Source organism: Pteronotus mesoamericanus, unplaced genomic scaffold (genome assembly GCF_021234165.1).
Source record: "Pteronotus mesoamericanus isolate MK-2021 breed Mesoamerican mustached bat unplaced genomic scaffold, CSHL_Meso_final contig_130, whole genome shotgun sequence".
In the NCBI taxonomy this organism is placed as follows: domain Eukaryota; kingdom Metazoa; phylum Chordata; class Mammalia; order Chiroptera; family Mormoopidae; genus Pteronotus; species Pteronotus mesoamericanus.
In genome coordinates, this window is record NW_026555060.1 from 2,582,850 (window position 1) to 2,600,346 (window position 17,497).

The 17,497-nt window shown below is 35.8% G+C and overlaps 1 protein-coding gene across 5 annotated transcripts in view; it reads right to left on the reverse strand.

The window, feature by feature from the left end:
• Window positions 1–651: 651 nt before the first annotated feature.
• Window positions 652–17,497, reverse strand: part of ANKRD17 (ankyrin repeat domain 17) — a 149,456-nt gene continuing 132,610 nt past the window's right edge. For all 5 annotated transcript variants that reach the window (XM_054591521.1, XM_054591519.1, XM_054591510.1 and 2 more), the window contains 5 exons: window positions 14,037–14,234; window positions 4,158–4,406; window positions 3,467–3,645; window positions 2,948–3,112; window positions 652–2,062 (listed from right to left, as the gene is read on the reverse strand). In XM_054591521.1, coding sequence (XP_054447496.1) covers window positions 2,003–2,062; window positions 2,948–3,112; window positions 3,467–3,645; window positions 4,158–4,406; window positions 14,037–14,234 — 851 coding nt within the window. In that variant the 3' untranslated portion in view covers window positions 652–2,002. The remainder of the gene's footprint in view (window positions 2,063–2,947; window positions 3,113–3,466; window positions 3,646–4,157; window positions 4,407–14,036; window positions 14,235–17,497) is intronic.

Sequence of the window (17,497 nt, forward strand, 5' to 3'; positions counted from 1 at the left end):
ATGAAACATTCTGTTCAATAGCCTTACACTCCTTCCTTAGAAAAGTGCTACAATTTTATTTCATAGCTTCATTTATATGTAGGGTCTCATTTAGCTTTTCCTTTAAATTTGGTTATAAATCTAGGACAGATGGACCCTGGCTAGGAAACTCAGTTAAAACATCATCCCGATATGCAAAGGTTGTGGGTTCAATCTACAGTCAGGGCACATAAAAACAATCAACCAATGAATGCATAAATAAGTGGTACAACAAATTGATGTTTCTCTTTCTCTCTCTAAAAAAAAATAAAAAATAAAAATAATATCATAGAAAAACAATTACATCTATTTTAAGACCACCTCCTACATTAAAAGATGTTTGTTTACAAATCTTAAGATATGTTTGAGAAATCTCCTTTTTACTCTTTATTCAGACTACCAGAGTTAAAAAAAATTCTTTTCACTTACTTGAAGGGCCAAGGAATCATATTAATACTGTCAGTACTGAGTGATTTATCTGAATTTTAGTTAATGTTTCACCACAGTGGAATTTCTTTAGTTAAAAAAAAAAAAGACAGATTGATACATACATTACTTCACTTTTATGATTACTTTTCTTTTACATTTCAACCATACAAATTTATTTTTCCATATGAGACAGGGTAGGACACATTCTTCTTGGGTATGTTACTGTTTATTGTTTCAAGTGAAGGGAATAGATAAATCCCACTGAATAGTTTAGTGTGGTCCTGTATCTTATATAAACAGGTTAAATGAAGACTTTATTTTGTAATCTGTGTATTCATATCTACCATAAATTGTCTTCATGACAAATGCAAAATTTCTTTTATTACTTGCCCCAGGTTAGCTGTTGATCCTTTTCACTGATAATACACAAGTGTAAAGAACAAGAAGCCTTTAAAATTGGGGGAAAAAATACTTTCCCCTAAATAACTGAAAACGAATTTTATGTTGACTCTTGATGACTAGGAAGCCAGTGTTAGGAATCAATATTATCCAATATAAAATAGTACACTGAATTGTTTAATAATAAACAATATATTAAGAGCTTGTATATGCTGACTGGGAACCAGTGGTGGCTTTTTAAATTCTCAGAAAGGCTAAACATTTCATGGTTAGAAGAAACCACAGGCGATGATGAAGGTGTTCCAGGTCTCTGTAGCAGCCATTACATTAAAAATGTTTACAAATTATTTCATGATCAGCAGGAGAATTTTACTGGTATTAGTGGTAAAGGTGAGGAAAAGAAAGAGTGAAGTGTATATTAGTTTTAAGCATGACAAGGTAATAAAAGGACAATAGAAAAGTAATAAATTTCTCTTCTATATGCACTTTGCTGCAAACAAATTCAAAAGAGAGCAAGGTGGGTATTTAAAAAGCCAGTATCAGGAAACATCCACTGATAATGCCCATTGGTTTACTTTATACTTAAATTACACAAGCAGAAAAGTTATGCTTATTAATAGTTTAATGTATGAAGGAAACATCCAGATTTCTGAATATGAAGGTACATATCTCACATTAATTTAAGTCTACATAAAGTAGAGCCTCTATACTGACATATTGAAATTTACTTTCTGCTTAGCCTTTTCTGTTATGTAAACAATTGTACATTTATTTGCCATTCTAAAACTTCAGGATCAAGTTTACATAATTTTGCTAAATTTCCGTGTTTGCTCAGAAGCAGTTTACAGTACTAATACCAACCAGCCAAAGAACAGCTTCAACAGAAAGTTATGTCCAAAGGGAAAGAGGAAGAGAAAAAAAGAAAAATGATAAGAAAAATGCTAACTAAGGTAAAACGGATGATGATGATGGGGAATGGGCAGTCACAAATGTTCACAGAAAATAGGTCAGTTAGTAAGTTCTTCTGCAAAAAGCCTACACACTTCAGTCAAGCACATCAGTAGAATGATTTGGGAGCATAATTTTTTGTTTTTTTCCGGCCACTTGTGATTTCCTCTGAATGAAAAGGAATCTGCAGGCTAACAGCTGATCCTCATCAGCCAAGCTGGTTCATATGCACACTGTTCATGTGAGGTGCCCAGGGTCCAGTCCACACCTAAGAATAAAGAACATACATTTTAGTAAATACATATTCAACACATACTTGATTAAAATAAAACTCTAGCTATGAACTAAAATACCTAAATCTCATTTAATGTGCAACATACTTGGAAACAAGAAAAGCAATGATAAATCACTTCTACCTTCTGTTTCCTTGCCTTTCCTCTTACTCCTCAAACAAGATCTATCATCATTTTTAAAAAACCATTATCTGAAAGAGTTATGACTGTGGAAGGAAAATGAGTCAAAAGATAATAAACACACACCAAAAAATGCTAATATATACATATATGTCTATGAATTTGCAGTTATAATTATACAGTTTTGACATTTATGATTCTTTCGATAACTAACCTCTAAATGGTCCTTTCTATAACACTAGTAAATTTTGATGTATAAAATTAAAACACTTTAGAACTTAAAAATTTTTACTTAGCATCTACTGCCCAATGAAATACAGGGTCCAGCACAAATAATGCCCCTTTTTTGTAACAAAATCTTTTACTACAAAATCGTAAGCATGTAATTAGGTAGCATAACAATATCACACTCAAGCACACCATATGACATTTTAGGTGAAGTGTTCAAATTAAAACTGTAAATTATTACACCCATATTATTACCCTACCAACCATATTCAAGCAGGCATTACACTTCTGCCGGAGCCTGCATATTATGCCTTTCATAATTTTAGCCCAAAACCACTACCTTTGGTACCATTTTCTACATCACTCTGCTATATTTCAGCTATATTAAATATCCCTCAATTTCCTCAACTGCCCATATTCACCATACTTTCACTACCACGATTTATCTGTATCCTATTTGTCTTGGCATGTCATAAACATTAAGTAAATGTTCACTGAATGATTAGTCTTACTGTTTGAGGGCCATTATTTTCTGTGGAGCTTGAAACCATCTTTATCAGGGAGTTCCAAGAGGGGTCTGCAGCATGAGGGCCATTAAATATGGGTCCTCCAGCTCCATCAGGAATAGGTGCTACTGGAGGAATCATTGCATTCCCATACACAGAAAAAGGCATACCCTTAAAATAGAAGAAAACAAATGTTCAAGTCACTGCTTTTCCCAATATATTCAATAGCCTTCAAACTGATATTTGAAACTTCACCTCATTTTGGAAGAGTGTAAGTTATCTAGGTAATCTAAAAATTACTTTCCATTATATGATTTCTTCTAGCATTAGATTATACATATACGTCTACTATATCTAAAATACATTGTCAAAAAAAATTCTCTAAACAACTGAGACGAAATTAGGATTTATAAATATTAACATTTTAGTCAGATTTTCATCTGTAATTGTAGGCCAAAGCCCCAGAGTCGTTTAATAGAAAAAACATTTGGAAATAATACAAATGTTTATTTAAATCACCATTACCCCAACTTTAGGAAAGTCCATGTATCCTGCAGGAACATGCTGATGGAATGTACCAGAAGGAGTAACAATTCCTGTACTTTCTCGCTCCATTGCTTGATGCTGTGAAAACACTCCTGGATCAGACATTGGCCTATGAATCATAGGATTTCCCATCCCAGGGTTACACCAGTCTACTTTGTCTGAGAGAAAAACAAAGAGGCAGAAAAAAAAATAATTGGTGATATTTAAAATCAGAAGACAGTAAAATAAAATATTTATAAGTATTTCTAATATTTTCCACATTAAATTGTGAATTCCTTCAGAATAATGACCTACTTTTATACATTTAATGCAGTACTTCCATGTTTGTAGGTAATGATATAATACCCTAACAAAATTACCTGAACACTGTATTACAAAAGAAAAAAGCTAAGATAAAGGCTACAGAGCCCTAAAGGAAATATTAACATCTCCTTAATATGAAATAAAGAAAATATGCTTACATTAGACTATTTTTAAAAATAGTCTAATGATAAATTCGATGGACGATCACATGGGAACAATAAATGTTCTGAACTCAAATAAAAGTGAGTAGTCAAAACAGATATGAATAGCGATCTTTTAAGAATGAATATGAATGTTAAATACTGCTTACAATATTTTAGTTAAGTGCATAACCTTAATTTCCTTTAAGCAGGATAGTGTATCATACCTTGATTGCCACCAATCCCCTCAAAGGACCAGATGCCACTATGCCCTACTGATGTGGACAAATTACTCCCAATAACAGATGGAGCTGAAGTTCCAGTTTGCCTGATACGTGCAGAACGTTCAGTCCCAATAGGGACTGGAACTTTTCTGTCCTGAGAGACGTTGCTGGGCTTTTCTGACCCTAAAGGTACTGATGATGGGGCAGGAGAAGGTGCACGAACTCCGGAGGATACTGACTGTGCAGGAGAATCTAGAGAAAATAGTATATACATGTCATCTATAGAGCATGTAATTTTATAAAACTAAATCTTAAATTCTAAAGATACCTTAAACATTCATTCTGAGGAAAAATAAAATATGAGAAAAATATTTAAATAATAAATTATGCATATTAACATTTGATTAAAATTCCATGACTTTGTAGTCATTTTTAATCTGGCTCAAAATTCTTCAATTTAGTTATTTGACAACTGAATGTGAAGATGTGAATGCTGCAACTACCATGTAATAAACCATTAAACAAATTAATATTTAAATAAATTAATCCTTGACACTAAGTAAAATATAACACCACAGAAATGAGAAGACAATAAATTAAAACAAACAAACAACCAAGCAGAGGTGGGGATAATCATGTCTATATCAGCAATTCCCAAACTGTATTCCTTGGAACACCTGTCCCTTGGCACATTATGATGAAAAAACAAAGGGATTCAGGTATCTGGTAAGTCTAAAAAAGCTTGCTGAAGAAAAAAAGTAACTTTCTTAAATCAGGATATCACAGAATCTTAATATGCTTATAAAATACCAACACATTATACTATACACCTGAAACCAATACAAAATAATATTGAATGTAAACTGTAATCTAAAAAACAAAATTAAAAAAAAAAACCCGAGAAGGTTATGCCTCATTACCCAATTTTCCTTTACTGTATTTTGCGGGGCGGGGGTGTGTGTGTCTGTATTATCCAAAGGATTCAGGTAATTAATAAATTTGCAAAAATCTAATGGATCCAAGATGGCAGAGGAGTAAGTGGAAGGTGCACAGACATCCTCCCAGGACCAAACTGGAATTATAACTAAATTATATAACCAACTGAAAGCGAGCTGGAAAGAAGCCATATAACCAAGGACAGACAGACGAAACAGCTTCACCACAATGTGACTGGTAGGGAGTGTGGAAGAGGCACGCAAAGGTTGGCTAGCAGGGCTCCCAGACAGCTGCTGAAGACCTGCAGGGATACTTCAGTGGCCAGGGGGTTTCCCCTGAGAAGTGTGGGTTCTACACCCCAAGCTGGGCTCCCTAGCCTACAGCAACAGAGCAGGGAAAGGAACTCAGATAAAATTCACAGCTGGGCTGGGAGCCCAGCAGTGAAAAGCAGCAGAGTTACTGTTAGCCAGGGAGAGATGGCAAGAAATGAAAAGAACCTCTTTAAAGAGCCGACACACAAAATGTCATCTGCAGCCACTAACCCTGGGCTCTGGCTGGGGGAGGGAACAAGAGACTAGAAATGCATGAGGAGAGACTGGGATTAGTGGCTCTGAGGAGAGAACTGAGGGAACAGCTGCCAGGATCCCTGTGCTGAGTCATTCCCGATATTGTAGAAGCCATCTTGCTCAGGCAGACCACTCCCCTCCAAGTGGCATTTAACTTAGGGGAAATAGTCCCACTCACAGGAATTACTCTGCCCCAGCCTGTAGAGCTTAAGCCCAGTTGCTGAGGAGTACAGCTGGAGGTTATCTCAGTAATTAAGTTCACCAAAAAGGTAGATCTCTGGGAGCTCTGAGATTTTAGTTGACCCTCCCCAGGGCCCAGTGCTGGTAAAAGCCAGACTTTGTTCATAGGTTGGTTCTTCCTGCACACACCCAGGCCCAGCAGTGGGAGCCACATTTGTGGATTGCATATAGACCCAAACAGGTTGCCCAGGGACAGTCACAAGCAGTATTTGACATAGGGCTGCACCAGTCTTTGCAGATCTACCTAATACCTAGAAACAAACACAAAGAGGCAGCCAAAAAGGAAAGACAAAAAAATAGGCCTCAAATAAAATAGCAGGAGAATCCTCCAGAAGAAGAACTAAAAGAAAGGGAGGCAAAAAATTTATCGAATATAGAGTGTAATGATAAGGATACCCAAAAGCACAAACAAAAACATAGAAAAAATTAAAGAAGGACCAGTCAGAAGTAAAGAATGCAATATCTGAAATAAATAATACACTGGAAGAAATATACAGAAGGTTAGATGAAGCAGAGGATAGAATCAGCGATTTGGAAGACAAGGTGGAAAAAAACTCTACATACACAGCAGCAGAAAGAAAAACAGTAACAAACATAATGAGGAGAGCTTAAGAAAACTTTGGGACAACATGAAGTATAATGGCATCTGCAGTATGGAAATTCCAGAAAGTGAGCAAGTAATCAAAAACCTATTTGAAGAAATAATGACTGAAAACTTTCCTAGTCTGATAAAAGAAAAAACACACAAGTCCAGGAAGCACAGAGAGTCCCAAACAAGATAGAACCAAAAAGGGCTACACCAAGACATACCATAATTAAAATGGCAAAGCTTGAAGACAAGAAGAAAATGTGAAAAGCTGCAAGAGAAAAGCAGGTAGTCACCTACAAGAGAGCTCCAATTAGACTGTCATCTGATTTCTCAAACAGAAACATCAAAAGGGATTGGCGTGAAATATTCAAAAACCTACAATCAAGGCCACTTTATCCAGCAAGACTATCATTTCAAATTAAAGGAGAAATAAAGAGCTTCCCTGACAAGAAAAAGCTAAAGGAGTTATTAATACCAAACCAGAACTACAACAAATGTTAAAGGGCTAAGACAAAGCAAAGAAGAGGAGGAGGAGAAGTAGGGGAGGTAGCAGAATACAAAATCAATACACAGAAGTCAGTTGCATTTTTATGTGTCAGTAATGAACTAATGGAAAGGGAAATTAAGAAAACAATCCCATTCACAATTGCTTCAAAAAAATAAAATACCTAGGAATAAATCTAACCAAGGATAGAAAAGACCTGTCCTCGGAAAATTATAAGACACTGAAGAAAGAATCTGAAGAAGATACCAATAAGTGGAAGCACATACATCTCCATGGATAGGAATAATTAGCATCATTAAAATGTCTTCCGTACTACTCAAAGCAATCTATAGACTCAACACGATTCCTGTTAAGATTCCAGTGACATATTTCATAGAACTAGAACAAATATTTCAAAAATTTATATGGAACCAAAACAGGCCTTGTGTTGCAACAGCGATCCTGAGAAAGAAGAACAAAGTTGGAGGAATAATGCTAATATCAAACTATACTATAAGGCCATAATAATCAAAACAGCATGGTACTGACATAAAAATAGACACATAGATCAATGAAACAAAATCAAGAGCCCAGAAATAAACCCATACATGATGGGCTAAGAATAGTTTATTCCATAAAGAGTGTTGGGAAAAATGTACAGACACATGCAGAAAAATGAAACTAGACCACACACAAGAATAAATTCAAAATGGATTAAAGACTTAAATATTAGTTCCTAAACCATAAAAATCCTAGAAAAAAACATAGGCAATAAAATCCTGGACATTTCTCACAGCAATATTTCATCTGACTTATCTCCTCAGGCAAGGGAAACAACAGAAAAAATAAAACAAATGAGATTACATCAAACTTACAAGTTTTTGTACAGCAGAGACCATCAACAAAATAAAAAAACCCACAGAATAGAAGAATATATTTGCCAATACATCTGATAGGGAATATGCAAAATTTATAAAGAACTCACAAAATTCAACACCAAAAAACAAACAGTCCAGTTAAAAAATGGGCAGAGGACCTGGATAGACACTTTCCGAGGAGGGCATATGGACGGCCAATAGACATATATATATAAACAGAAGCTCAATGTCACTAATCATCAGAGAAATGGAAATTAAAACAACAGTGAGAAATCACCTCACACTTGTCAGAAAGGCTATCATCAATAAATCAACAAAAAACAAGTCCTGGAAAGGATATGGAGAAAAAGAGAACCCTTTTACACCATTGTTGGGAATGCCAACTGGTACAACCACTGGGTAAAGCAGTACAGAAATACCTCAAAAAATTAAAACAGATCTGCCTTTTGACCTAGTGATCACACTTCTGGGACTATATCCAAAGGAACCCAAACACTAATTTGAAAGAACATAAGTACCCCTACATTCACTGCAGCATTATTTACAATTGCCAAGATACAGAAGCAGCCCAAGTGTCCAAGAGTAGATGAGTGGATAAAACAATTATGGGACTTTTTGCACATTGGAAGAAAATTTTACCCTTTTGTGACAGTATGGTTGGACCTGGAGAACATCACATCATGCCAAGGGAAGTAAGTCAGTCAGAGAGAGACAAATATCATATGATTTCACTTACATGTGAAATCTAATGACAACTGAACCAACAAGCAAAATAGACAGATTAGATGGCAGAATGACAGCTATTGGCAGGGGAAGGGGGAAGAGTCAGGAGGTTGCGGGACCGAGCAAAAAGGAGAAAGGACTCATGGACATGGACAGTAGTATGGTGATTGCAGGGGGAGGTGGGTATAAGGGGGTTAAATGGTAATGGAAAAAATACAATAAAAAATATCTATCTATCTGCATACATGCATGCATGCAGACATGAAAGCATTGTGTTTCTACTTCCCAAGGTACTTTTCTGAGAACTTGGAAGACAAAGAAAAATTTGGTAATATTATTAGCCTGCATATGTTTTTTTTAAAGATTTGTTATTCATATTTTAGAATCATATAGTATGGAAAGTACTGTGGAGATCAAATTCGTCTTACTAGCACTTGAAAAGGTCTTTTTTGGTTAAATTGATAGTACCTCCTATCATTGAGTTGTAGTGACTTAACTAAAAAGAATGTGAAAGTTCTTCATAAATTATAACATACAGATATTGGTATGATTGTGGGACAAAAGCATGAAATGTAATGGGTTTATTTTCTGTAAAAGTAAACCAAGAAAACTAATAACAAATTAAAAGTACACCTCCTGTGGTCATGGGTCCACTAGCATTATGTGACAGGATTTACTTTTAACTAATCATGAGTATTAGAAAATTCACCTTAAAATTATACTGGTAAAAGAGGGAATTCTAGGATTCTGGTGGTGGCAGCAGCACAGGTTTTGATTCTTCGCAAACCCTCCCCAAAAAAAAAAAAAAAAAGCCACTAAGTTGGCAAAGCTGAAAAACAACAACAACCCCCCGCCCCCCAACCAATGGCTAATATCTAAAAAAAACAGAGAAGGTATCCAAATTAATCCAAATATACAAGTGAGTGGGGACAAATCACCAACAGCTGTAAGGCTTATGTAGTGTCAGCATCTGTATAGAAGGAAGCAATTCTCTAGACCTAAGAACATGAGAATACAAGAACCACAAAACAGCCAAAAGTACTCACAGGAAAGCAGGGCAGGCCATTATGAGAACAGCATGTGAAACTGAGGGAGTTCTGCCTAAGGGCGAGTGACTGCAAGGGATTCTCAGTAAAGCCTGAAAAAGCTAATGCAGGATGAGCCCTATGAACTCTCAAAAGTACTTGCTAAATTCTTCTTCTAGGATAAAGTCCCATATTGATAAGAAAACATTTTGAAACAGATTCCAAACTGAGCAGGAAAGGGACAGCAGAATCAAAGAGAACATCTAGTCAAGAGTAGAATGGATATGGTATAGATAGGTGGGTAAGGACAACAAAGCCAACAGATTTAATAAAGTTTAAGGCCGTATTTTTGCACACTTACCTAAAAGAGGGAATCTGTCACCTTTAAGCTAGAAAACATATTCTGACCCACTTATCCCTTGTATAAGTTCAGGAAAACTCATTTCATTTAAAACTGCCAAAGAATTGCATCAAATTCCACGCAAAGTTATGTGAAATAAAAGAGATACGAATCCATAACATCTTGTAGACAATAAAAGCATGCTAGAAACAAAGTTATATCTTCATATTCCAAAGGCACATTAAAAAGAAACTAAAATCTAAGGACTTCTGCTCCTGATGGAGGTATAGGTAGACATGCCTTACCTCCTTGTACAACCATAAGAAAGGTAACAACTATCCTCAGAACACAAAGCATCCAAACTGCCAGAAGACTAAACTGTATGAAAGTCTGACAACCAAGGATTTAGAGAAGCCATATTCATCCAGATGAGTAGGAGGGCCAGAGACAGGGAGCCGGGGCATAGAGGACCTGGTGCAGCAGCAGCTGGTAGAATGGGTGGCCCCACATTTACGTGTGGTGGATAAAAATCAGGAAGGATACCTGGGAAGTAAACAATCCCAGCCCCAGGCCAGACCACAAACCCAGGGTTCCAGATTTGGGAAAATAAAGCTACATAACTTCACAACCAGTGAGGCTTGGGGCACTGGAAGAAACTGCCAGTCTCTCAGGAGGGTCTGTTTAAAGGGCCCACAAGGTCCTAGAACATATGCAAACATACCAACTCTAGGAACCAACACCTGAACAACAGCTAGGGGGGCACCAGTTGCATATGGGAAGGGGGTGAAGTGACTGGAAGCAAGGCAAGTGCCAAGCAAGCCTCCAGCTGCCAGGCAACAGCTTTGTCTCCACTTTGACCCTTCCCCCACATACAGAGCCACAATACGGTGAAGTGGGTTGCCTTGCCCTGGTGAATACCTAAGGCTCCATTCCATACAACTTAACAAGTGCACTAAGATGGAGTCAAAGCAGCTCTACCTAATACACAGAAACAACTACAAGGATGCTGCCAAATTGCTGAGATAAAGAAATATGGGCCAAATGAAAGAACAAAACCAAACCCCAGAAAAAGAGCTAAACAAAACAAAGACAGCTAACTTCCAGATGCAGAGTTTAACACACTGGTGATAAGGATGTTCAGAAGATTCACTGAGTACGGCAAAAGCATAAGGGAAGAAATGAAGGCTACACTAAGTGATATAAAGAGAAATCCACAAGGAACCAACAGTGAAGGTCAGGAAGCCAGTGTTCAAATCAACAATGTAGAATATAAAGAAGAAATAAACAGTCAACCAGAACAGAATTAAGAAACAAGATTTTAAAAAAATGAAGACAGAATAAGAAGGCTCTGGGACATCTCCAAAAGTGCCAACATCTGAACCATATGGGCACCATAAGGAGAAGAGGAAGAACAAGAAATTGAAAACTTATTTGAAAAAATTATGAAAGAAAACTTGCCTAATTTGGTGAAGAACATAGATATACAAGTCCAGGAAGCACGGTCTCAAACAAGTTGGACCCAAAGAGAAACATACCAAGACACATCCTAATTAAAATGCCAAAGGTTAAAGAGAGAATTTTAAAAAGCAGCAAGTGAAGAACAGAGAGATACCCACAAAGGAGTTCCCATAATACTATCAGCTGATTTCTCAAAAGAAACTTTGCATGCAAGAAGGGGCTGGAAAGAAGTATCAAAGAGATGGAAAGCAAGGATCTACAACCAAGGTTACTCTATCTAGTAGAGCTATCATTTAGAATTGAAGAGCAGGTAAAGTGCTTCCCAGACAAGGTAAAGCTGAAGGAGTTCATCATCACCAAACCTTTATTATATGAAATGTTAAAGGGACTTATGTAGGAAAAAGATGGTCAAAACTATAAACAGTAAAATGACAACAAACTCACAACTATCAACACTGAACCTAAAAAAATAAAAACAAACTAAGCAAACAACTAGAACAGGAACAGAATCATAGATATAGAAATCATCTGGAGGGTTATCAGCTGAGAGGTGGAAGGGAGAGAATGGGGTAAAAGGTACAAAGGGATTAAGAAGCATAATTGGTAGATACAAAATAGACAGGGGAATGTTAAGAATGGTATATGAAATGCAGAAGCCAAAGAACTTACATGCATGAGCCATGGACATGAACTAAGAGGGAGGAGGGGTTGCTTGAAGGAAGGAGGGTACCAGGTGGAGGGGGGAAAAGGAGGAAAAATTGGGACACCTGTAATAGCATAATCAATAAAATATACTTTAAAAAAAAGAAATTGTAATCTTAAACTCCAAAGTGAGCCATAAAAAAATAATATGAAAGAACAGTATAATTCAGAATTAGTAAAACTGGAAAAACATGCAAAATTTAGGAAAATATTAGAAATGAAAGAAACCCCCAAAAAGACTAAATTGAACTATAAGGAACAAAAGGATAAACAAAATCTTTTTAAATTGTTTTTTTAAACTATATATTAAAAGGGCACAATTACATACCTGTGAAAAATCAATCCAGAACAACTAAAACCAAGACAGACTGTATTTTGCTGTGCATAACTCGCTCCCATGTATAATGCGCACCCATGGTTTTTGTGCGCACTATACACAGGATTATTATACCCATTATTATACCCATGGTATGCAATCATTATGCCCATGTATAATGCACATCCTTACTTTTCCCTCTAAAATTTGGGCAAAAAGGTGCACATTATACACAGCAAAATACGGTAGTCAAAGGAAGTAGGCAGGAAGGCAGGCAGGAAGGATGGTCAGAAGGAGGGATGAATGAATCTTACCTTCCCCCAGGCCCATTCCTGGGAGCCTGCCCTAACCTCTGTATATGATCTAGTTTCTCTTTCCTTTCCTGTATCCTTCCAAAAACAAAAGCAAAAGCAAAATAACAGTAACCTTCCAACATTCTGTTTAAATGAACAGAATAACTAGATCACATCATCAATATACTTATTTATTCATTTTCTCAGTCCTACCATGCATCTCATATAGTGTCAGAATTGCTTATCCACAATATTATTAAACAAATGTTCTAGGTAGAATTGAAGATCTGTCTGAAGTTTACTTGTCTTTTCCCTGAAGGATACATTATTTTCTTCTTATCTTGGTACATTATTTTAACATTTCTTACATTATTTCTGGCATGTTTCTATCACAATCACTTTGAATTCTTTCTTAAACCATTTCTTCTCAAATAGGGACATCTGTGCAAGGATAATGAAATATTCTTTCTTTGTGACTGTCCTCATTATTTGACAACACACAAAAATACTATGTAGCATGTAAATTCACAACTTCATGTTTTAACTGACAATTTACTTTGATATGCGTCTCATAAATATGTATATATGTATGTATGTATTTTTTACTATTTTATTTGGTTAACCAGGTTGTATTAACTGGGTTCTAACACTCTTAGAAAGAAATTCAATTTAAAAAAATGTTTCTTATTACAATTTCATCAAGGAGAAAGCAATTTGATATTTTTATCCTCACACAAAAAAACTGAAACCGACAATCACAAAAACCCAATAACCTAACTACAGAAATCTCTTAATATGAGTCAAATTTCCTATCTATGGATGATCTTCCTTGGTTTGAAAATCTAATCACTGCTTCCAAAGTCTTACTACATTTAAAAATACACATCTGACAGTTGTGCTGTTAATGTAGTAAATGAGATTTAAAGGTGAACAAAAGCATGTGATATTTATACTTTTTAAGGTTAGAAATCTTTTTCTTTTGTAGCTGTATTCTCAATATGGAAAGTCAAGGTAAATCAATAGGCAGTCCAATATGGTTTTATTTTCCCCCCTCAACTAATGATCCCTCTTAGAAATAAACTTCAATAAAATTATCCTTGGTTTGATATAACTTATTAAGGTTGATTTCAGTAATTAAAAAACCTGGAAATTCTATTAAAATTCTCCCTAGTTTTCATAGATTGCCATGAATACAAATTACACTTTCATATGGTATTAAAATCATGGTAAGTTTTAAAAGTTAAAAATTCCAAACTTTGAAAAACTTAAATCCTTTTGTTTTTAAGGAAACATATGCAAAATCTTCTCATGAAATTACTGTATAACACTCACCATTTGATGCTGATGAACATGGGGTCAACAAACTAAGTGGGGAAAAGTGTTGTCTGTTAAAGTTAGCAGCTGTGGGTGCTCCTCCAAGGGGTGCCCCAGGTCCATACATTTGACCTCCTGAAAGGTTTGAGGCAAAGTTTCCCAAATGTGTAGAAGAAGGTGTTACAGAACCATATGGTGGGTCCATATTGACAATACCTATAATGTAGAAGATAATCATAATTTATAAGTTACCCCACCCCAAGAAAAACAATTAGAAAAAACTTAGAATTCCAAGAGGCCCCTAATATAGCCAAAAATATTTTAGATTAAAAGGAGCCTCCTTGCTTATTCTCTGGCCATTGACTCACCATTCCCCCTTTATTTTATAAACATAACTGTAAGAAATAATTATCACGGAAAATATAATTTTAGTATTTGATATTTTATTAATTATAAAATACATGTAGCTTTAATATCAACACTGGAATTTAACAGGTTTAATAGTCAAGAAGTTGCATAAAAATTTTCTTTAAAATGCTTAGAGGGGAGGAAGGATGAACAGGTAAAACAGACTTAATCCATAGACTATACACATCACCAAGAGTGAACCCAAATGTAAACTAAGGACTTTGACATGGATATGTTATTGTAGGTGCAATAAAAAAAGAACAATGTACCAGTCTGGTAGGGTATGTTGATGGGAGAGGCTATGCCTTAGTGAGGACAGGTGTATACAGGAAATCTCTGTACTTTTCTCTCAAATTTGCTGTGAACCTGTAAGTGCTATAAAAACTTAACAAAGTCTTAAAAAGAAAACTACAGGGGAAAAAGAAAAGGCTGTAACTATACTTCTCCAATAGAGGGATCTGATGATCATCACCTTAACTAAGTGGCCATACTTTCCAAATCCAACAGTGGCACAATCTGTCATTGTCTCCAGATGTAATGCAGTATGAGATTTAAAACACTAAGGCCCTGACCAATGTGGCTTAGTTGGTTGGACGTCCTCCTGCAAAGCAAAGGTCACTGGTTTTATTGAAGGTCAGGGCATGTGCCTAGATTGAGGACCAGGTCCCCAGTTGGGGCACTTATGAGAGGCAACTGATCCTTTTGCTCTCTCACATGCATGTTTCTCACCCTCTCTTCTCTTTTTCTTCCCCACTCTCTAAAAATAAATAAATAAAATATTTACAAAAATAACAAACCACCACCTATCTGATGTTCCTGCTAGAAATGTTTGACCTGAATGTAATCATGGATTAAAGAAACAGATGAATCTCAAATATGGGACAATTTTTAGGACAACTCAGCTCTTCAAAGGATTCAAAATGTCAAAAGAACAAAGGAGGGGTAGTAAGATGTTTTAGCCTTGGGAAGATTAAAGAGATATAACAGCCTAAAGCAATATGTGAATGTTGATTTGATCCTGGATTAAAAGGAAAGCGCGCGCACACACACACACACAATAAATTTGGGATGAAGTTACTACATATTGGCTGCCATTACTGAATTAATGTTAATTTTCTTGGGTGTAGTAATAATGGAGTAGCTGTAAAGGTAAACATGAAGCCTGTTTTGACTTCTATCCAGTGAACTGTCATATCTCATGGACCCTCCAGTTACAGTTCAATACTAATTTCGGCTCTCATCAACTGTAATCCCTCCCTAAATCTCACTTCCCATATAGAGCTTACTATCCCTTTCCACAAAATAATAATTTGTTTCCTTTTCCTCTAAATCTTAATTTGAGCCTTTCTTAACACATCACCAAGATTTTCACATTGTTTTGAAAGGTGAAGCATTATTATTAAAATCCAACTATTATAAAATGAAAATATAAAAGCACCACCATTGCATTATTATATGATCTTTTAAAATCAAATTATATGAGAGGGGATTCAAAAAAACTGGAATTCACTTATAAAAAGTTGTGTTTTTAAACTTCAGTCACCTTCAAAGTACTCTCTATCTAATGTAATACACCTATTGAGACATTTTTTCCACTGGTCAAAACAGTTTTTGAACTAATTGACTTTGATGTCTTTTAGTGCTTCTGCTGTTTTTTGTTTCACCTCTTCCACATCACCATTCCCTCTGAGGACTTTTTTCATCCAGGGAAACAAAAAAAGTGGCTCTGGGTCAGATAAGGTGAATAGGGAGGGTGGGGCAAGAGGGTCATGCCGTTTTTGGTCAAAAACTGCTGAACACTGAGCTCAGAGTGGGCAGGTGTGTTCATAAGTCACCCATCCTGAAACAGGTAAACATGTTGACAATGCCTTCAAAAAAATTCACTGAAGCCAAAGAGCCTCTTAAAACTATGCAGGCTGGTATGCTGATACAGATGGGTTCCTAGATCACTCACCTGGCGGAGGAATGCTGAACTACAAGGGGCCCGCCCTCCAGAAGGTAATTCTAGGGTTTTTTGGTCCCCCTTTCTAGAGAATACTGTTTTGGTTTTTAGAAGGTACACATAAATATTTAAATAAATCCCCTAGCAAAGAAATATCTACTGATGTAATTATATTATATTGGGTTGGCCAAAAAGTTCATTTGAGTTTTTCAATAAAATGGATCTAGTAGCAGTTAGTTATCTTTAACTTCATTTGAAACCATTTTGTTAGACTGTATTGTGACAGCTATCATATCAGCATGCATTAAAAAAACCCAGCTTAACACAACTGGTGAATTTTTTGGTAGCCATTTTAATATTGAAAATAAAAGAAAATAAGCCAACATTTTCAGCCTATTATGCTTTGTTATTTCAAGAAAGGTAAAACCACAACTGAAATGCAAACAAATATTTGTGCAGTGTATGGAGAAGGTGCTGTGACTGGTCAAACATGTCAAAAGTGGTTTGCGAAGTTTTGTGCTGGAGATTTCTTGCTGGACGATGCTCCACGGTCGGGTAAACCATTTAAGTTCATAGCGATGAAATGGAGACATCAATTGAGAACAATCAACGTTCTACCATGCAGAAGATAGCCAACATACTCAAGATATTCAAATCAATACAGTTTTGGTGAATATGAAGAATGTATCTTTTATTTTACAGAAAAAACTATATGGACTTTATGGCCAACCCAATAGTTACATGTTCCAGAAGTAGGTGAAAATAACGTTCAGTTCCTATTAAATTTAGAAATTTCTTGTTAACAGAATGTGGTATCTTCAACAACACAGATCAGGTTTGCATCTTTTCTGTAGAGGGCTAAATACTAAATATTTTTATCTATCATTAGAGCATGAAAGCAGCTGTAAGAGTATTAAGTGAATGGGTACGGCTGTGTTTCAACAAAACTTTATGAACACTAAAATTTCAACTTCCTCCTTTTGTGTCACTAATATTATTCTTTAAAAAAATTAAAAAATATATTTAAAAAAATCTTACACAATGTTATATCTCAGTTTTTAAAAATTACATATGTACAACAGGCAGCCGGTCATATTGGCCCATGGACCATAGGTTTGTCTATCGCTTG